Consider the following 22,302-nt stretch of genomic DNA (forward strand, 5'->3'; position numbering starts at 1 on the left):
CTTTTTTTTCAACAAAGCAAGCCTGCTTTAAACTTTTTTTTTATCTTTTTCTCTCTCTTTTTCTAAAAATAATTTTTTTTTTTTGAATTTTACATTCTTAAACAGTATAGTACCATCATCAAAAGCCTGTTCCTTACTATTGAAGTCTGTTGAGCTCTTCTAACTACATTCATTCGCTAATCCCTTTGTTTTTCTCTTTCATATTACTCTCGTTAAGACAATGTTTGATAGCGTGCAACCGTTAGACCCCCCAGAAACTACCAAGGACAATACAATAACAACAACAACAGCAACCACTGCACAACAAAAAGAAGGTACTAGAGACAGTTCCTATGACGACACTATCATAACTACTACACCAAGACATGACAAGGTCCATTCGGCTATCCATCATTCTTCGTTGTCGTTAAATGTTCCCAATACCAATGGGAATTATGGTACAACTAATAGCAATGCAAATTCAAACTCAACCTCAAATAAAGACGATGATTTTACCTTCACAATGCCCAGAAGAGGTCATCGTCATAAAAGATCCATGGCTATTTCAGGCGATTTCGATTTCATTCCTACTCCTCCATCATTACCGTTTGGTGCATCTCCATCTAATACAAATAATAATCAAGCAAGTGGAGGTGGAGGAGGTGTGGATATGCAAAGAAGAGGATCTTCTCCAAGTAATTTGAATTATTCCACGTTTCTATCTCCAAACACTACTACAACTTATATATCTCCAAACACGTCGGCTTATAATACTCATGCATCTCCAAACACTTCGTATTATAATACTTCCCCATTGGGTAAACGTTCCAATAAAATGCATCTTCCTTTCCAATCATCACAATCTCATTTAACATCTGTGACTACTTGTAATACTCCAAAGGAAAGTCCAAGTTTCTTTATTAGTGAGATTTCGAAATTTTCTTCAGATATTCAAGGTGTACCTGATGCCATTATTGATTTAGATGATATTTTAACTACGAGACCAAAATCATTTACAACACATAGAAGAACAGAATCTGCACCTGCAGAATTGGATTTCATTCTACCTTTTAAGATGAATTCAAATTCAAATACAAATATTAATATTAAACCTAAATCAAAATTGTTAAACTCTAATTCATCTATTCATATGAAAACATCTTCTATTGATGAAAATTCAATTCATGGTAATAAAATGAGAATTGAAGAAGAAGATGATTTTTCTACTTATCAACATATTGCTGCTTCTCAATTAAATAAGTATTCAGCCAACAAGGATGATACAAGTGATGTTAGTTGTAGTTCTAATGATATAGAGACAAGAACAAATTCAAATATAAATTCAAACTCAAGTTTAAATTTATCGAAAAATTCTAAAGAGGATTCAAATGATATTGATGATGAGAGTCCATTCGCTAACACAAATAATTCTGATACCGGTAATAATAATGAATTTTTCTTTACACAAAATAAATTATTATCTCCAATTAAACCGATGTCAAAACCACAATTGAGATCGTTGAGTTCAAATTCATATGATACATCAACACCCACTTCTAATCGAAATTCAGCGAGTAATAATAATAAAAATTCAAAGGATTCTAAATATAATACGTTGAAAATCAATAGACAAAAGGAAAGATATTCACATTATACAAAACAATTTACAAATAATAGGAATTTCTCATCCAATTCAAATAATTCAACAATTACAAATAATTCTTTGGCAAATACATATACAAATTCAAGTTTAAATAATTCGAATTTGAATTTAAATTCTATAAATTCATTATCAATTACTTGTGTGGTAAGCTCCAATTTAAATTCCGTCAATTCTTTTTCGAATTCATTATCGAATTCAAATTTTAATTCAGTCAATTCATTACCAACTACTTCTACATCATCAACTACAACAACAACTTCAATGACATCGACCAATATTAGTAATTATTCAAATACAAATAATATTGCTATAAATTCAATTTTCAATACTACTACAAACCCAACAATTCAACCTCAAACTTTAAGAGAACAAGCATCTTCATCTTCTTTATCTTCAGTTTATTTAAAGACTCCATCTTCTTCCATGAATACCCCAGCTAGACCAGCTTCAACTCCATCCACTCCATATTCCGATAATAGGATTTCCAATAAAAATTCTGATAATACTAATACCAATACCAATACCAATACCAATACCAATACCAATACCAATACAAATGATAAATCAACTACCAATAACATTGATAACACTAATATTAATAATAATAATAATACAACTAGTACTAATATTATTTATGATAATGGTTCTTCTTCCACTACTACCATCAATAATTCCAACATATCTTCATCTAATACAATTCCAAATTCTAATCCAATCATGTCAGCAGATGATTATAAAAGAAGGCTTGGTCTAGCTCCAGTTTATAAAAAGAAATTTAGTTCAAACTTACAATCATCTACTACCTCAAGAAATAAAAGTTATATTCCACCGAATATTCATTCATCTCCATCTCCATCTCCATCTCCGTCAGTTTCATCGTTTAATTTTAAAAGTCAAGTTTATGATATGTCATATGACGAATTAATTGATTCTTATTCAAATACAACTTCACCAAAGAGTAAAAAAACTAAGACCGATAGTGATCAATTTAATGAATCTTTGAGTGCTATCGAAACTATTCGTTCCTTCCGTTCTTCAGAAAATTCTAAGAATTCTAAAAGTAATAATACAAATATTCCAAATAATAAATCAAATTCAAGTTTAGAATTACCAATTATATCAATTAATAATGAAGTTACTACTAATAATATAATTAAAAAGGAAAATGATTGCATTGAAAAAACCACAAGTAATGATTTAAATGAATTATTGATGGGAGGTCCAGGTACTTCAATAGATTTATCTCATTATACTGATCAAACAATTTATTCTTTTAATAATAATCTTTCACAATTAGATTCAATAAATTCCAAATATGACGAAGAAATATCAAATGATAATATTAATATTCAAAAAAAATTACAACCTATTCAATTTAATAATTCTAATATTCCAAATAGCACTAATAATCAAATGAACTTTCCAAATATAAATGATAAGAATAATCAATTTGAATCGAATTCAATACTTTTACAAAAAATTGATTCCATGACCATTGATGAATCAACTAATAAACAAATTATGGAAAACAAAAGAATTATTTCCAAAATGACTAACAATACTAATACCAATAATAATAATAATAATAACAATTCTATTACTTCACCTGGTAAACGATCTATATATACTGGTAAAACAATTATTCAATCACCCACAAGAAAATCCATTTATACAGAAAGGGGGATTAATTCATCATCACCTTCGAGAAATTCACATTTGAATAATGAAAATAATTTATTCAATACTACTACTAATGAACGGAATGAAAGTAACTCTTCCAGTATTACTCACAACATATTAGCATCACCATCTAAAAATTATTATGATAGAGGAAATAATTTTGATTCACCTTCCAAAAAATCCAAATATAAGCTTGAAGTTAAAAAGACTAAGAAAAAATTATTTGGTTGGATTGAAATTGGTAATATTTTCCAAAGTAAATAAATAATTTAATTACAATTGGAATAAACAAACATAACGTAACGTAATGAAAGATAATTTTTATTTTTTTCATTTTATATCATGAAATATCTCATTAAAAACAATCTGTTTTTTGTTTTTTTTTTAATGACTAGCATATTACAATTAAAAATAATTATATAAGTTGTATAAAAATTCAATATAAATATAGAAATAAAATATTATAAATATTTTATTATTTTTTTTTCTTGTGTTTATGTTTCTATTTGGAAATAAACAATTTACGCAAATATACGAAATTGCATTTTGAATCAATTCAATTGAAAAAAAAAAAAATTATTAATCTATAAAATATCATTAATAAATAATAAAATACATCTATAAAAATGTATATAAAAAATTGTATATATATAAAAAAAATAAAAATTTGTATCATAAAGTTTCGTTATAAAGAAAGTTAATAATCATATTCGTCAGCTTTAACACCAGTGGTATTACCAAACCCACATTCTAATAATAAGTTATCAATGGTAGAAGGATCTTTCTTTAAAGTTTCAAAGATTTCTTCAGTTCTTACCAAAACCAAACCAGCATAACCAGTAGAATTGAAACCAACATCCATGGATTTAGCTTTAGTATTTGAACGAGGAACAATGGAGATCCATTTTTTAGTCAATAAGACGTTATAACTTCTATCAAGGTTTGGATTTTCAGAAGTCCAATCCAAGAAAAAAGTTAAAGCTCTTTGTAATAAAGAGAAATAAGACATGGCTAAAACATCTTCAGTGATTTCAGATTCATCATCTGGTAAAGGTAAAGAGAAATTAGCAAAAGCGACTTTATCATCTTGTAAAGGTTCAGTTTTTTGATTTGGAATGTAATGGTCAACATCTTTAGTCAATTTATCTTGCAAACCGAAATAATCTTGTGGTAATCTAATGATTTGTAAATGTTTATGATCTTGAGAAGAACCAGAGGCATTACCAGAATTATAAAAAACCATATGTCTTTTATCATCATCATCAAGGGTTTTCAATAGATTGAATGAAGTCATTAAATCTGATGGGGTTAGAGTAGAAGTTTGTTTGGCAAATTCCTTGGTAACTAATAAAGCATGTTCTGGTACTAAAGGAAATTTGTTCAAGACCAATCTATATTGACCATCTTGATTGACATCATCCAAAACAGTCAATTCTGGTTCTGGATTAGCAAATGGATCAACTTTATCTTCCATTGGTGTTTCGAAATCTCTTTCTGGTTTCGAAGCTAAATTTGGGGCATATCTGATGTAATATGGCATTTTAGTTTTGTCATCTTTGACTGTAGCAATGGTGGAATCGGTGAATTTCAAATGATTATTTGAGATTGCTTCATTATATTTTGAAGTTAATAAAGTGGATAAATCAGCAGGAATTGGCATTGTAGATTATGGATGATTGTGTTGTGTATTTTTTTTATTATTTTCAACCTACGAAGATTCAATGAAAAGTTTTTTTAATATAAAAAAATATATATATATATTAACTTTATAAATTCGAGAACTTTCTATTAGAAAAACTGAAAACAAGTTAGCCAGTTCGAAACTCGAGCATTGCAATTACGAATTTGTTGAAAAAAAAAGAAGAAAAAAAAATACTTGATTGTAGTTTTCAGTTTCATTTTCGCATTCGATATAAAAATCGCATCTTAGAAAAAAAAAAAAGAAATTACAATACACTTTTTTTTTGGTAGATATACAATACACTTTTTTTTGATAGTACAATATCAAGAGCACAAAGAATTTTTGAATGTGAAGACACGTTGATATTCTTTACAACTCGCTATATAAATATTGCACAACTTAAGTTTGATAGAACGATCGTTATAGCATTTTGCTGTATTGATATGCATTGCAAATTTGCTTTTGCAAGTTTGCCGATGTCATAATCTATTGAATGTGTCTCTGTGCAAAGAACTACGATTCCAATTTGATAAAACCTTTTTTTTGACACACATCTCATTGCGATAGTTTTTATAGCAACGAGATGTGTGTCAATAATTCTCTACTTTCTATGTTTTATAGAAGGTAACTTTTATTTGTCCATCTGTTTTCTTTGCCTTACAATTTGTTTTTTCCAAATAAAACACTGACCGATTGGAATATATTAGATTAGATTAGATTAGATTAGATTAGATTAGATTAGATTAGATTAGATTAGATTAGATTATATCAGATTATATATATATGTATTAGCAAATATATAGCGTAGGATCTAGAGCATAAGACATGGGATGTGAGGCGTATAGCGCACTGGTTAAGCTAGTGAACCGTAAACTACTGGGTTACTGTTAGATTCTTCTAGTGGGTTTGTAGACAATCTAATATGGTCAGTGTATGGATGCTTGGAAATCACATACAAAGCATGAATCAGCCCAGGGAAAAACCCTAGGAAGAACAATAACAGATTGATTACGAAATCCTTGGAACGGATACCTCTCTTGAGCCATACAGCTACTGGAGGAACAAAAATTGCAATAAACACGAGAAACCAGTCATGAGCATGCATCACGATATGATCATTAATTATCTTTCTTAGATGTATGGCTTTCATGAGGGCAGGGTATGAGGAACAACAGTAAATTGGGCTGGTATTTATAAATTGACAAGATAAGTTGTATTAAGGGGTATATGGTTGTAAGGGGGAATGTGAAGTAATTTGTAATTCTCTTGAGTCATGTGTTCCTATAGGTCAAAATACAATGGACATACATACTTGAAGGGATAGGATTAAAATTATCAATTCAAGAAGCTAAATTCATTATTGGCTACTAAAGTAACAATAATAACAACAACAACAACTGACAAACTATCTAAAAGGTAACACAGAAAAGGGAAATTACCCTATCGGAGTACCCTGCTGGCCATCCGGACACCCCTATCTATTTTTTTTTTTGCTTTCTTATTTCATTTCTTCTCTCAATTTAGTCTTTGCACCCGGACATCCCCTACCCGCCCCCTCTTTTCTTTTTCTCTTTGAAAATTTTACATTTTACATTTTTACATCTGTGTTACCCTGCTAGCACGTACACAGGTCATCACACTTCCGTTTTGGGCAACAAACATGGCGGACCGAATTTCCTCATTGGCAAATTCCAATTTAGCTGTCATTTTTAAGCGGTTGCCAGATATAGCTTGCCACATAATATATATATATATATATATATATGTAAATGCCACATATTACCATGTCCCAATACAGTAGGACCATTGTGGTGAACACCACCCACTACCTGATACGGTAGTGCTAATTACACTCTACCGTTTGTAGAAAGTGCGGGGCCAATGTACCACTTCCTAAAACGGCCATGAGTCTAGGGCTATTAAGACTGGCCAGCCTTTTTCGCGTCTGCTACTTGCCTTTTTTGGCCAAGTCTCCCGACAGCACAGCCGCCTGTTCCGGCACATCCGGCCCGATCGGGCGATCACCAGCCGGGCCAGCAGTCTCCGTTACCGTATCAGGCAACGTCACTTCCCGGGTACCACAGAAACCTGCGCACCACCTACAACCAACAATCAAAGAAAAATCGCATTTCCAGATCTGGCACACGTCGATCAGCCATCGCCCAGGTCATTACTTCCGAATCAGGAAACCACCAGCATTAACAGATTAGAAGAAAATTACACAGAAAGAAAAAGAAAAGAAAAACTGCCAATGGGCCAATTAGAAAATGGTTCTCCGTGGCGTAAGCAGCTCTTACGCGAAAATAGAAAGGCGCTATAAATAGAGTCCCAATTTCCACTTCTCCTCAGAAACCACTGCAGCACGCGCCCACGCGCCCACGCGCGAGATTTTTCGCGGCGCGTTTCTGTGGTTTCCCGCATTTCCGAATCGGGCCACTACCTTTGTTTTACTGCGGAATGTAGAATAGAATGCTTCGCCTCCAAAAGAAATAAAAAAAAACCAGCCAGCAAAAAGAAAAATCAATAAGCCTTAGAAAACCCAAGAGAAAAGAGGAAGTGTCACAGATCGAGACAGATCGCAGGGCCAAATGACACTGGCAGATACTGCTACCAAAAACGGACAGATAATAGCTGTATCTGGTCTGGCTGCCTTTTCGCTTCGTGGGCACCGTTTCTTGTTTTATCTGTTGTGCTTCCTTTTTCCATCTCTATCTCCATCTCTATTTGTTGAATGTATGTATGTGTGTTTTCTATGTTAAATACAATTGCAATTTACTATCTGTGTAAATTGGAAATGCGAATGCATTTGCTATCGACTCTATATCTTTATCTCGAACGTTGTTGTCTTTCTTTTTTTTTTTATTTTTATTTTTTATTTTTATTTTTAGCTTTATTTTTTTTTCTCTCTGTGAAAATTCATATATAAAAGTGACACATTTTCTTTTTTTTTCTTTTTCTCTTGTTTGCTTCTACTTTCCTCTCTCACTATACAACAAACCAAACAATCTCTTTTGTCTGTTTCTTCATCTTCTCACTCACTTACACATATAATAATGCAATTCAAGAACGTCATCGCCTTCGTTGCCGCCATCGCTGCTGTTAACGCCGCTAACCGCACCTCTAACTCTACTGGTTCTTCCAACGGTACCGTTACTCCACCAGCTTCCAATGGTTCTTTCAACGGTTCCAGCTCTGCTGTCACCACCAAGGTTTCCACTGGTGCCGCTCAAATTAACACCTTGAACGCTGGTGTCTTTGGTGCCGCTGCTGCTGCTGTTGTTGCTTTCGCTTTATAAGTTACCCTTTTAGAATTTACCCTTTTCAAGTCATCTTATAAAAATAAACAAATATCCGTTATTATACCTACTTAATATTACAAAAAAAATATCTACAATGACAATATAATAATCCACCTAATATTGTTCATACATACAGAGCAAGCAATAAAACCCTTCAAGTGGCTTGTACCAACAGGCCCTTGCTTAATATAATATAATATATACTAGAGTTATTTTATATAAATCGTTCCTATTTACTTAATTATTTTGTACCTTTACTTTTGTTTTTTCTTTCGTTGTGCTTTGTTTTGCTTTCGCATCTGTATTTTCATTTGCCCATTACTTTTCCCTTTTCGGCCTTTTGTTTCAAACTGAAATATATTGACTTACTCTTTTCGTCAATAAACATGGCGAAGCGAAAAAAAAAAAAGGTTTTGGATTTCTGGAAAAGAACATTTCATTTAGATTTATTATTTATTATATTCACTATTTAAATTCACTATTTGCATTCAATATCTATATATGCTGGCGAACAACTAGGTTAAAACTTTCAACAATTTAATCTCAATAATTAAATCATGATTATTAGGTATATCAATATCTCTGACTTGTAACACTTTTTCAAACCTTGGTGATTCAGGGATATGTAATTGACGTACATCCCCACTGCACATCCCTATAAATGATTCTCGAATCTCCTTCTCAAGGGTATTGGCCACAGCCCCAAGATCTATCCTCAACGCTTCTTCACTCATCTTCTCAGTATCTAAGATCACTTCATGGTTCTGTCTAAATAAGATCCGGTGGTGTAATTCAACAATACTATTCTTATCAACTCTTTCTTCTTTCTTACATTTCCGACTAATTAAATCTTTCAAGTAACTTTTCTTGATCGGTTTATATTTATCTTTACCGAACTCTCTACCAAATATCAGTTCAAATCCATTTAGTAATAATAGTAAACAATAAACCAATCTCATCTTGGATAACCCTTATAACGTTTATTATATTTTATTTTAGTTTTTTTTTTCGTTTTTCTTCCTCTTTCTCTATCAAGCTTGAAAAAAGAACTATACTACATATTTATATTTCTTTTAACATTCCAAGAATAGAATACGGATACTTCCCCAAACTTCCCACGTTACACTTTTCACCCTAGGTCGTAGTTACGCTGACCCTTCCTTTAACCCTTCGTTCGACTTTTTTTTAAATCACTCTATTTTTCTTTCCTTTTAACCCCAAGAAATTTACGTTAATCTCGTATTACATAAATATTCTAAATATTCTTCCAATCATATTAAATAACATTAAACATTTACTATCCGAAACGGAGTAATATAAGGAAATCCATCCTAAAATATCAAAATATGTTTTAAATTAGTATCAATTTTCTTCAATATGGACAATCGTTTATAACTTTAAAGTTGTTAACAAGCCATGCGTTTACAACTTGACAAGTTAACAAGTTTACATATCCAAAACTTGACAAATTAATCAATATACTATTCTTTCTGTTTAGCCATATTTAATTACCAAATCAATATGCTATTGCTTTTGTTATTGCCTTTCTTAGCCTAACCGTTACTCTGACTTCGGATAAATTAATATAAATATTCTTACTCCGTTCTCTTCATTTTTACTATTTCATATAAAATATCGGCTTTGCTAAATGACGTATTACGATCGGAAAATCAAACTTTTAAATCTAAATTTAGTATTATTTGGTATAAATAAACATCAGCTATACATATTCAAATATATATACATATATATATATATAAAATACTAATTAGCATATAAAAATATGCACGTTCTCCACTAGGTATCCGCGCTTCTTTTAATATTTTTTTTATTTTTTTCAATTTTGGAACCTTGTAGATTCTCTTTTATTTATGATATTATTATAACTATTATGATCATTGGTTGGGTTGATTACAATTCATTATTAGATGGTTGATTACAATTCATCATTTTCCAATTCATCTTCAACATCTTCATCATCGTTATCTAAATCTAAATCTAAAGCTTCTTCTTCTTCTTTGGCTTTAGCCTTTTCTTGTTCTTCTCTTAAACTTGTCAAAGCTTCATTACCATCAACGCTGTTTTTACCGTTTTCTTTAATGAAATTGATAAAAGTTTCTAAATCTCTAGCACCAGAGAATTCTACAGGTTCAGAATTCTTACCAGCTGGGTATAAGATAAGAGTTGGGTAACCTTCAATCTTGACACTAGCAACATCGTTCAATTCACCATTCATTTCAGCAATGACAACTTTATCTTTTAATTTCTTGTCAGATGCATAAATATCAGCTAATTCTTGATAAACTGGAGCCATTCTCTTACAATGACCACACCATGGAGCATAGTATTTAACCAAGACATCCTTGGAAGAATCATTAACAATTTCATCATGGTTCTTGGCAACAATCTTAATAACAGGAGAATCTTGAGTTTCTGGGATTTCTTCGGATTTGACAATTGGTTCAGCGCTACCTTTCAAAACATCTTTAACTAATTTGGATAATTCCTTTTCAGTGAATTGAGCAGGTTCTTTAATTTTTTCAAATTCTTCTTCAGATAATTGTGGTAACCCATATTTCAAATTGGCTTCGAAATCTTGGATGGCAAATGCTGGGAATTGTTGTTTCATGTTCAAGTTTTCAGCAAATCTACCATATCTCTTGGAATCCAAATGGACGAAATTCATCTTACCACGGTTAGCTTTGGAAATCTTGGTCATGATTGGAATATATTGTTGTAATTCTTCTTCATCGTTATAGAATAAGTAGGCTAATGGGATACCAGCTTCAAAGAAAGATTTGTAGTTGTCACCGTTTAAATCGGTGAAATATGGAACAGCTTCAGCTTTAATCCAATTAGAAGTGATTTCTTCATCTTTAACTAATTTCTTGAAATCACCATCGAATTCGATTTTTTCGAATTTTTCTAAAATATCTTCAGTATCTTTGGTAATAGCTTGATCCTTTGGTAAATATAAAGTTAACTTGGATTTAGCTTTGGAATCTGGAAAGGAGATAAAAGTGTAATCCATACTTAAACCCTTGGCAACGCTGTAGAAAGTTTCATTATAACCTTCAACACCGGAATCGACAATAACCGGTGCGACGGTTTCATTCAAAGCAGCCAATAATTCATCTTGAGTACTCAAGACTTGAACAGGTGGCAAAGAGTTTTTCACCATGAATTTGACAATAGCACCTGCAGATCTTTGACCTTCATAATCGGTTGGATGGGTGACATTACCATCTTTGAAAACTTTAATGGTTGGATAACCTCTGATACCATGTTCCAAACATAATTCATCATTTTCAGTACAATCAACTTGAGCCAATGGGATGTTTCTAGATTCCAATTGAGCAGCAGCATCCACGTATTGTGGAGCCAAGTTCTTACAATGACCACACCATGGGGCAAAAAATTCAGCCATGACTAATGGGTTTTCCTTGATAAATTCATTGAAAGTTTCAGCGTTTAACTTGACAACAGAAGAATCTTCTGGAGCAGTGGCTTCACCCCCTTGAGCTTGAACAGAAAGGGCTTGAACCAACAAAGTAGCTAGAGAAAATAAAGCTTTCTTACTTAATTGCATTTTGTATATTGTAGATTTATTATGTTTCTGTTGTTGTTTAGATGTGATCTATAATAAAAGTAACTCGTACTGATATTGATTTTCCTTCCCTTGCTTTTCTATTTGTTTATTTTTTTTTTTTAAATTATTTTCTTAAAAAAAAACACGTAAAAAGAATCGCCAATAGATTAGATTAGATACGATATGATTTAATCTTGATTTATAATACTTAAAAAAAAAGATGTATGTATATATATATATATATATATATATATGAATAAATAAATAAAACAAAATTATATATATATAATAAATATTAAAGTTTTAGTAAAACCAAAAGAAAAGTTGGACATGAATCTTAGGTAAGAATCACGTTCCAAAGTTTTACACATTGGTATCACAAACTTTTCTCTTTACACAGGATTTTCTACGTGTTATTTTCCAAAGGACGGTTTTGATAGTAAGGCTCTTGTTTAGGCTATAAATTGATGGACAATATTTCCATTTCCAAATTTCGGTGGCGTATAATTTCCAGAAGCAGTATGTTACCCGGATTTTCCGTGGAAGGCCGGGTAATTAAAAAGGGTGGAGCACGTGCCTGGAAAACAAAACTGGGATGGGAAATTAGGGACACGAAATGGTATAGTAATATTACGATAGAATGATATACATTTGTCAGCATACGGGATGGCAAATGTGATGACGAAGTAATGATAGACGTAAACGTAAATGTAAATGTAAACGTAAACGTAAACGTAATGGTAAACATTTGTTCAAAAATGATCGAAAATTGACTTGAGCATTGTAAGGGATGATCCAGAAGTGGAAAGACCTTGGCAGGGGTGCATTGTAGTGTTTAATTCATCAGTATAAGGGGTGTAAACCGGAAGGGAGGATGAAATGATTTGTATAATAGGAGGAGCAAGGGTGGTGGTGAATTAACCCTCACATTTATACTTGGAAGTCTTGCCAAGGTCACGAGTTGCGTGCCACGAGTTGCATAGTTTGTAAACGCAAGTTGTGCTTCGTTTCACTTCTCCACGCACTCAGTAAAACATACCCGTTTGTGAATATACATTGTTTTAATATCAAACGAATTCGGTATCCAATTCCTAAGAGCCACAAACAACTACATACGTCAATCAAACTACACACAACTACCCACGCCCAGCAAACACCTCAACGGCATGCACACATACCAGCATTGTGTTTTCCGTTCAAGCGTGTAGATCAATGCAAGAATATTTAATCCGTCTTATGCCGACAACTTTAACTGTTATTCGCTTGTTTCTGTACAATCTTACTGAACGAGACTTTAGTGTCGCCGTGCCTCCCCAGTTACTAATCAACAGAACTCGTTGCACAAGCACTCGAAAAAAGCTCGGTAAATTTGTAGAAGAAATCTGTCAAATCACCTCTGAGGTAAAGCTCTGAAAGCTCTGAAAGCTCTGAAAGCTTGTTTCTGAAAGCTTGTTTCTGAAAGCTTTCTTCTGAAAGCTTCCTTCCGAAAGCTTGCTTCTCAAAAATTGCCCAAGCAATAGACCATCTCCCCATATTTTGACGTCTGTTCTGCCTCAACCATTGGCCAGACTGCTACTGGATCTTGTTCTAGCTCCCACCCAATCTATCAATAGAATTGCTTAGCCAATCTGTCTATTGCTTATCCCGTTCAAATACTCTCTCCATGAATTCCTTATCTAGTCCACCCCACTACAATCCTGCCAAATCTACAATTACATCTACATTTACATCTATCTTATCACACTTCATTAACACAAGATAAAGAAAAAAAAGAAATACACCCCACTATCCACCCTTGTGCAGCCTTGTGCAGCCTTTTCTCTGGCCGTGGCCTGATGCGGGGACTATTTCCAAAAAGCCCCCACTTTCTTCCACATACGTCACCGCACACAAAACCGCAGCCCCAGAAAACACCGCACAAGAGTCCGTCTTCCCCGCATTCTGGTGAACACGCCACCCCTATTTCCTGCTGTGGCCAGATAGCCCCCACTTTCCGTTTCCGTGGAAGACACGCTTCCGGTACGGCGAGTTCTGAGGACCCGGTGAGTTGCGTCAGCCGACGTTCCATATATTCGCGTTTTAATGCTGCAAAGAAAAAATAGAAATAATCTATACATACATACTAAATAGCTTTCTTTGAAATTCCAAGCAATTAACCTAATTGAACTAATAAAGGTGAATAAAAGAAACAAAAAATGTGTAGTGTAGTAACAAATTTGTAGTAACAAAAATAAAGTGGGGTCGGCTTAAACAAAATTGTGCACGTTTATTACAGCCGATTCCACCAATTTAGTCGTTCAACGGATATTCGTTGTACATCACATTGTTAACAAGAGCGCTATTTTGGTGACCGCTATTTTGGTGACCACTATTTAGTGTTGACAATATTGTGTTTGCAGTACGGTGCTACTGCAAGATGGTGTACTGTTAAAGATAAATTCTGTCCCCTTTTTTTCACCCGTTTGGAGGGGCTGTTTATGGGACGGTTTTCTTTTCTTTTTTTTTTTTTTTTTTTTTTTTATATTTATTATTTTTTTTTGTATAATGCTCTCAAGTGTTCCTATATACGACTATTTCAATTTAGAGTAATACCTTGTCTTGTTCTTGATTCACCCACCACTGTGCAATCTCTCTTGTGCTTTGTTCTTTATCATTCTTTTCAAATTAAAGAATTTTTGTTTTTTGTCTCCTCAATTTGGGCCGAAATACATCATTTTACTTGATTGAATTCCCATACCAAATCATTACCACTACAGGTGATTGTATCGTGCCTTCAAAAAGATACCTTCTTTAAACTATATGCTGTTCCAAAAGTAAAGTTACAATTGAAATTGAAATTGAAATTGAAAAAAAAAAACATATATAAAGAACCGAATTATAATTATTTAAACTCACATTCATCTATTCTTTCTTCTTGCATTCTTGGTTTGTAATACAACAACGCATTGACAACTTCTTTGTTGTTTTTAACTATACAAGTCTCTCTCTCACACTCTCCTTACTCTACTTCAAAACAAAAATGTCCTTTGACGATTTACACAAGGCCTCTGCTAAAGCTTTAACCGAAGCTGTTGACAGTATCTGTCAAGAATTCGTTGTTGGTCCAGAAAAGATTGAAGAAATGACCAATTTCTTCATCGAATCCATGGAAAAGGGTTTGACTCAAACCACTCATTCTAAGGATGCTTTGGATATGATTCCAACTTACGTCACTGGTTTACCAAACGGTACTGAAAGAGGTGTCTTATTGGCCGCCGATTTGGGTGGTACCAACTTCAGAGTCTGTTCTGTTGATTTGAACGGTGATCATACTTTTGTTATGAAACAAGTCAAATCCAAGATTCCAGATGAATTATTGGAAGATGACAATGCTACTCCCAAGGACTTGTTTGGTTATTTAGCAAGAAGAACCATGGTTTTCATCAAGAAATACCACCCAGAAGTCTTGGAAACTGCTGCTGCTGATCAAAAACCTTTGAAATTAGGTTTTACTTTCTCTTACCCAATTGACCAATCTTCTTTGAACTCTGGTACTTTGATCAGATGGACTAAGGGTTTCAAGATCGCCGATACTGTCGGTAAAGATGTCGTCACTTTATACCAAGACGCCTTAGCTGAACAAGGTTTATCCATGATTAAAGTCGTTGCTTTGACTAACGATACCACTGGTACTTTCTTATCTCATTGTTACACTTCTGACAACACCGATTCTTTGACTTCTGGTGAAATTTCTGAACCAATTATTGGTTGTATTTTCGGTACTGGTACCAATGGTTGTTATGTTGAAGATTTGAAAAACATTAAGAAATTGGATCCAAAGGTTAGAGAAAGATTTATTGCTGAAGGTAAGACTCATATGGTCATCAACACTGAATGGGGTTCCTTCGACAACGAATTGAAAGTCTTACCAACTACCAAATACGATTTGGATATCGATCAAAAATACTCTGCTAACCCAGGTTTCCATTTATTCGAAAAAAGAATCTCCGGTATGTACTTGGGTGAATTGTTAAGATGTTGTTTAGTCGATTTACACTCTAAAGGTTTGATCTTCTCTCAATACAGATCTTACGATCAATTACCACACAGATTAAAGACTCCAAACGAATTGGACTCTGAAGTCTTATCTCACATTGAAATCGATGACTCTACCGGTTTACGTGAAACTGAATTGTCCATGTTACAATCCTTAAGATTACCAACCACTTTATCTGAACGTAAAGAAATCCAAAAGTTGGTCCGTGCCATCTCTAGAAGAGCTGCTTATTTATCTGCCGTTCCATTGGCTGCTATCTTGATCAAGACTGATGCTTTGAACAAGAGATATCACGGTGAAGTAGAAATCGGTTGTGATGGTTCTGTTGTTGAATTATACCCAGGTTTCAGATCAATGTTGAGACACGCTTTGGCTTTGTCTCCAATTGGTGCTGAAGGTGAACGTAAGGTTCATTTGAAGATTGCCAAGGATGGTTCCGGTGTCGGTGCTGCTTTGTGTGCTTTGGTTGCTTAATTGGTTTAATAATTTTTTTCTTTTGTTGTATGAATATTCCTATATTTTTTTTGTCTACTTTAAACAACGCAAAATGTAATCTTTTATTTTTCTTACCTTCATTATATTATCATCGCACTTATTTTTCACTTCTTTTTCAAGTATTTATGAAGCTCTTTTGACGATTATCATGACCATTTGATGACACTTTTTTTAAAAAAAATTAATTTAATTATCGACCATAATTTTTACTTGGCTGTATAGTTAGATTTACTATATCTATTACTTTAGTTATATATTTTATACATTTAATATAATTCAAAGTGCTTTATTTATATCTTTTTTTTTTTATTTATCTTTGTCCCAATTAACTCAAAGTATAAATTGATTAGTTGAAGATACAATATGATGTTTGAAAATAATGTTCATGACAGAATATGCAAATATTCAAATCGTGCTTAATGTTACATATCAAAATATATAATTTGAAATTAAATATTTTATGTATGAATCTCTCTCTCCTAAGGTGTAATTAAAGGAATATCAGATGGATCATCTTCCGATATTTCACCACCTAATTCAATTCTTCTTAATTCTTCAGCCTCTTCTTTTGCTCGAGAAACATTTAATAAATTGAATATTGGTAATGAGGCCATAATTAATACGAATAATAAGTAAAATGAATATCTAATATTATGAGTCTTGTCAGTGATTAATCCAATTAAAAATGGACCTAAAATTGATGATCCTTTATCTGTGACATTAAATAAACTGAAAAAAGTTGATTCTCTTCCACGAGGTATAATCAAACTAAAAACTGACCTTGATACTGCGGCAATACTACCTAATGAAATACCATACCAAATTGCCATGAAATACATTTCAAATTGATGTTTTAATCCAAAAGATTGGAAGATAAAACCTAGAATCCCATAAAAGGGTATGAAACTTGACCAACAAATGATTACTAAAAGCATTCTCTCTGGAGCTATACGTAATTTAGTAGCAATTAAATGAGGTACAAAAAATGCACCAAGCATAGCATTGATCATAGTTAAAATACTTACAATTATTAATTGAACAGTTGACATCTTAAGTTCAGTTTTAGAAAATAATATAGCTGTTGAGTTAATTGTTGTAAGAGAATCGCTTACAATAAACCAACCAATTAAAAATATAACAACATCTTTCAGTAGCCTTGCATTCTTTAAAGCATCGAAAAGGGAGAGCCATCCATATTTCATATAAGATATTCTTTTTCTCCAGGTATGGCGTTTTCTCGAAATATTAAAATTTGACACGCTTCTAACATTGTTACGGTTGATCGATGGAAGATCATTCATTAGCCAATACATTGGTATTTGCCAAAATAACCACCAGAGACCTACGAAATATGCTGCTATTTGCAAGTCTCTGTCAGAATTTATTTTTTTGACTAATGCCATAGAAACAATTTGTACAATTAATGCAGCACAATAACCTAAACTGGCACCACGACCACTTATTACTGTAGTCATTGTATCAATATTTCTACTAGGAAGTGTATTCTCAGAAGTTGAAGAATTAGCAACTGAATTTGTAGGAGCTATATCAGTATTAACTAAGTCAGAAGCAAATGTTGGCAATAATGAATTACCAACAACATTCACTACTCCATAGCATGAATTTGATATTATACAACACAAAGCTAGCATATAATATTGGGTATTGTTCAATTGAGAAATGAATATAGTGGCAAAAGAACCAATTAGTCCAAACAGTAGTAGCATTATACATTTTATTCTAACAGTTTTCCACATATCAACAAATCCTGATACTGTTATTACAATTATAGTTTGAACGAAGACACTGACAGAGAATGTATATAAGGCAAAACTGGATGTGTCGACATATAATAAGTTATTAAATAAGCCTAACACACATTTATCGTCATTGTTCGAGCAAGGAATCGAATGGTCATGAAGTTGAACACCACTTTCTCTTGCAAATTGCTCTAGTAATAAGGGGATGTATGTTGCTATTGCTGAAACCACGAATGGCTCACTTGAAAAGGAATAAAAAAACCAACCATAAATATTTCTCTTGGCTAATTCGTGAGATTTTAACAGTTCGAGTTGGCTACTTCTATTTGTTGAGCTACTTTGGGTATTGTTTTGTTCATCCTGTTCATTTTGAAAAGTTCCATAAGCTTGGCGAGCATCCGTTGACCGTATAATGCCATCTGACATAGTTACGGCTTTAAATGGATCTATAAATGTTTTAAACAAAAAATTGAATGGGTTGTGGCAGATTTTATGTATTGAAATATAAGTCCTCAGAATAGCCTCCCCATTAATTTATCGAGTTTTGAATAAATTAATGGTCGCTTAATCTACATTCCGAAGTAAGGAAATTAGACATTCCCATAATTTTAAGATGACAGAAAAATACAAGTTGATACTTTATTGCAAATTCAAATGCTTATAGATATATGTTATAATATAATAAATTCATTAGCATATAAAAAATGTTATATGTTTTATATTTTTTTAAATATATATATATATATATTTTGGGGGAGAAAGTGAGGAAGCAATAATGACTAAAAGATGTGATATAAAAATATAAAATAATATAATGTGGATAATAAATTAGTTAATGTTAATTAAGCTCATAATAATTGGAACAAAAATAAAGCTGGAAGGATTTTAGGAAGTAGTTAACTTATATTGTGGAAGCTTGGCTTTTTTTTTTCAATTATATTAGTAATTTTAAAAAAAATCAATTATTATACATGGAGAAAAAAAGATAAATTGTAATGAATCAAAAAAAAAATATTCTTTTGTTAAAAAGCAACGTTTAAGAGTTCCTAATGGTCTTAAAGATAATAACTGTATCATCTGGTTTAAACTAATATTGAATTATATTATTATATTTTAAGATTAATTTGTAAAAAAAAAAAAAATTAATGTACAAAAATGAAAATATTTAAATAGTAAAATTGAATTTACTGGTCATAAATTCGATGTGTGGGATGGTGTAAAATGGTGAATTAAATATTCAATTAACATGTAGTTAATTTAATAGGAATGAAATCGGTTTAGGTTGATTAAATAAGGAAACAGAAAATGGGGAAGAAAAAAAAATAAACACAAGCATTGAAAAAAAAAGCACTCATTAAAAATTAAAAAAGTTCTATAAGGATCCTCCTCTCTCGGCACTTTTATAATGATCTATTTAATTAGTAAATATTGGATCTTATTTTTCTTCAGTTGTTGGATTAATGGTAGCGGTAGCTGTGTCAACTTCAGGTTCATTGGAGGTTGGGGCTGAAGTTAAAGTTTCTTTTGCTTGTTCAGTGCTTTCAGTAGTAGCTTGTTCAATTGGAGATGGAGAAGAAATCATTGGAATAATAAATTCATCCAAAACATCACCCACTAAAATTTTTTCGACGACAAATTCAGATTCTTTTGGTTCTTTAGGAGCCCATTTTTCAAATTCTTTAGAACGAATGAAATATTTGGACAAAACAGAGTGAGTTGGAGGAACAGATGCAGAATTTTCAATAGGTTTTTCATTGGTTGATTCAGTGGATTCAACAGGAGTTGGTTCCACAGTATGTGGAGTACCCACAGAAACATCGATAGTAGCATTTGGATTAGCAACAATTTCTCTTAAAGCAGCCATGATTAAATTTGAATCACCACCAAATGACATGTTAACAATTCTATAAAATTTGGAAATTAAAGATAATGGAGCATAACCTTCATTCGATAATTGATTTCTTAAGTAAGTATCTTTTTCCAAATTTTCAGCACTAAAGTAATATTCTAATTGTCTTGCAATATTATTCACAGACATCATAACTGGTTGGATTGGATAATATTGAGTGAATTGATTGTTAGCATTTTGGTTATTAAATCTTGAACGGTTGTTGAAACGTGGATTTTGACGAGATTTGTAATGGCCGTTTCCATTTCCGGCATGATGTTGTCTTCTTTGTTGTTGACCATTGGTATTGTTATTATGTTTTCTATTATTACTGTTAGCGTTATTATGATGATTATGATGGTGATGATTATGGCTGTGAGATTTCTTGGCAGTTTGTGGTTGTGGTTGTTCAATTTGAGAGTCTTGAGATTCAGATTGTTCATTAGAACCTTCAGTAGCTGTTGAGCTTTTTATACTTTCAGCATTGTTATCAGCGGTAGAATTAGAAGTTGATTCAGCTTGATCTTGAGTTTGATTAGGTTTAGAATGATGTTTCTTAGAACCAGTATTACTTTTTCTATTTGAGTTTGATCTATTGTTATTGCTTCTTTTACTGTTATTACTACTGTTATTATTGTTTTTATTGTTTTTATGATGATGAGATTTCTTAGAACCAGAGATGACAATTGAGGCATCGATTGGAACCCATTTGGTGTTTGAAGAATTGTGTTTCACAATTGGAGAAGTTCTCTTTGAAGTATTATTATTTGAAGAGTTGTCCAAGATAGTGACAGGGATTTCTGTAGAGGTAGCTTTCCAAGGAGAAGAAGTTGGAATTGGAGCAGGAGTTAAGACTTGTTGCTTCTTTGGTTCTGGAGTTGGGGCAGGGGTAGGAGTGGCAGAAGCAGTGGTAGTAGCGGCAGTAGCGACAGCAGCAACTTCAACAGAAGGTTGGTTGGCACTCTTTTGTTCAGCAACTGTAGAAGACATTATGGTATTTTAAAAATTGAATAAATCAAAAAAATAAAAAAAGCGTTATGGAAGTTCCTAATGACAAAAAGATATGAAATTCGATAGTCGAAAGAAAATAGATATGATAAATAACGATAAATACAATACAAAGTATACGTAAGTATGGTTAAAATATAATGTAGATACGTACTGTTCTGGATGCTTGAATGATGCTGATGACAGAGACAGTGAGATCTTTCTGTTTTGATTTTTTTTTTCTATTTCTTTTCTTGAAATCGAAATGAGTTGATTCTTACTTAGATAGCTATTCGATTCTTATCGATACTTGATCAATTCTTGCTCAATTCTTGAGATCTAAAATAAATGAAACCCAGTTGAAAAAGAAATTTAAAAAAAAAAAATTTATTGCAATATGCAATTGAATAAAATGGAGTGGATAAATAATCTGAAAAGTTTGAATCCCGCAGAATCCATAGCGGACGAATCGATGAGCTGAAAAATTTTTTTTTGTCAAAGGTGAATCGAAATTTTCCACTAACAAACTACGAGCTACGAATTTCCAATGTCCAAGCTTCCAACTTTCCAATTTCCAATTTCCGACATCAACTTCCACAATCTGTGACTGCCGTAGTACAGTCGTAGTAGTTACTGTTTGCTAGCATGGATCAACATCAAAATTTGGTTGCCAAAACTTCCACTTTCAATTCCCATACTAAATTGTGTGTCAAGTACGAAAAATTGCAAAGCGATGAGCTTGCGTGGAAAAATTTTTCAGTATCGCAAATTTGGTAGTAAATTTTCACGTTTCCCGATCGAAACAGTCCGAGAATAAGTATTGTTAAGATCTTACTATAGATGAATATATGTATATGTAGTTATGTGATAATAATAATTAGAACAGTAAAAATGATAATAATGATAATGAATATGATATACTTATATATATGTATACACTCGGACGTTTGAACATGTATTTGGATAAATATCCTAGCAATGGAGTATTAGAATAAAATTTGGTTAATTAGTGAGAAACAACTTAAACCAAGGCCTTTTGTAATAGCTTCTCTAATTCACCAGTTCTTTTCAACTTTTGTAAGTCATCGTCACCACCGATATGTTTGCCACCAATGAAGGTGTTGGGGACAGTTCTTTGACCAGTTATTTCTAAGAGGGCTTGTTGGATTTCAGCACCATCATCCATTTCATCCAATTGTAGAACTAAAGTCTTTTGCTTTGGAACGTTCAATTCATCAAAGATAG

At 32.5% G+C, this 22,302-nt stretch overlaps 8 protein-coding genes across 8 annotated transcripts; 3 read left to right on the top strand and 5 right to left on the bottom strand.

Annotated features, from left to right (window-relative positions):
- Positions 1-220: 220 nt before the first annotated feature.
- LRE1 (Lre1p) lies at positions 221-3,586 on the top strand (the record flags this gene model as incomplete). The annotated part of the gene is made up of 1 exon (XM_004177764.1): positions 221-3,586. One exon carries the CDS (start codon positions 221-223, stop codon positions 3,584-3,586), a length of 3,366 nt encoding a protein of 1,121 aa, XP_004177812.1.
- Positions 3,587-4,019: 433 nt separating this feature from the next.
- On the bottom strand, positions 4,020-4,982 carry APA1 (bifunctional AP-4-A phosphorylase/ADP sulfurylase; the record flags this gene model as incomplete). The annotated part of the gene is made up of 1 exon (XM_004177765.1): positions 4,020-4,982. One exon carries the CDS (start codon positions 4,980-4,982, stop codon positions 4,020-4,022), a length of 963 nt encoding a protein of 320 aa, XP_004177813.1.
- Positions 4,983-5,856: 874 nt separating this feature from the next.
- On the bottom strand, positions 5,857-6,108 carry SNA2 (Sna2p; the record flags this gene model as incomplete). The annotated part of the gene is made up of 1 exon (XM_004177766.1): positions 5,857-6,108. One exon carries the CDS (start codon positions 6,106-6,108, stop codon positions 5,857-5,859), a length of 252 nt encoding a protein of 83 aa, XP_004177814.1.
- Positions 6,109-8,056: 1,948 nt separating this feature from the next.
- On the top strand, positions 8,057-8,299 carry TBLA0A05035 (uncharacterized protein; the record flags this gene model as incomplete). Its single annotated transcript, XM_004177767.1, has 1 exon — positions 8,057-8,299. One exon carries the CDS (start codon positions 8,057-8,059, stop codon positions 8,297-8,299), a length of 243 nt encoding a protein of 80 aa, XP_004177815.1.
- Positions 8,300-10,238: 1,939 nt separating this feature from the next.
- On the bottom strand, positions 10,239-11,891 carry TBLA0A05040 (uncharacterized protein; the record flags this gene model as incomplete). Its single annotated transcript, XM_004177768.1, has 1 exon — positions 10,239-11,891. The coding sequence occupies one exon, from the start codon at positions 11,889-11,891 to the stop codon at positions 10,239-10,241; it is 1,653 nt and encodes a 550-aa protein (XP_004177816.1).
- A 3,019-nt stretch (positions 11,892-14,910) lies between these two features.
- TBLA0A05050 (uncharacterized protein) lies at positions 14,911-16,401 on the top strand (the record flags this gene model as incomplete). Its single annotated transcript, XM_004177769.1, has 1 exon — positions 14,911-16,401. One exon carries the CDS (start codon positions 14,911-14,913, stop codon positions 16,399-16,401), a length of 1,491 nt encoding a protein of 496 aa, XP_004177817.1.
- Positions 16,402-16,901: 500 nt separating this feature from the next.
- ATG22 (Atg22p) lies at positions 16,902-18,608 on the bottom strand (the record flags this gene model as incomplete). Its single annotated transcript, XM_004177770.1, has 1 exon — positions 16,902-18,608. The coding sequence occupies one exon, from the start codon at positions 18,606-18,608 to the stop codon at positions 16,902-16,904; it is 1,707 nt and encodes a 568-aa protein (XP_004177818.1).
- Positions 18,609-19,617: 1,009 nt separating this feature from the next.
- On the bottom strand, positions 19,618-21,060 carry SRO9 (Sro9p; the record flags this gene model as incomplete). Its single annotated transcript, XM_004177771.1, has 1 exon — positions 19,618-21,060. One exon carries the CDS (start codon positions 21,058-21,060, stop codon positions 19,618-19,620), a length of 1,443 nt encoding a protein of 480 aa, XP_004177819.1.
- Between the last annotated feature and the right edge of the window lie 1,242 nt (positions 21,061-22,302).

Source organism: Henningerozyma blattae, chromosome 1 (genome assembly GCF_000315915.1).
Source record: "Henningerozyma blattae CBS 6284 chromosome 1, complete genome".
Taxonomy (NCBI): Eukaryota; Fungi; Ascomycota; class Saccharomycetes; order Saccharomycetales; family Saccharomycetaceae; genus Henningerozyma; species Henningerozyma blattae.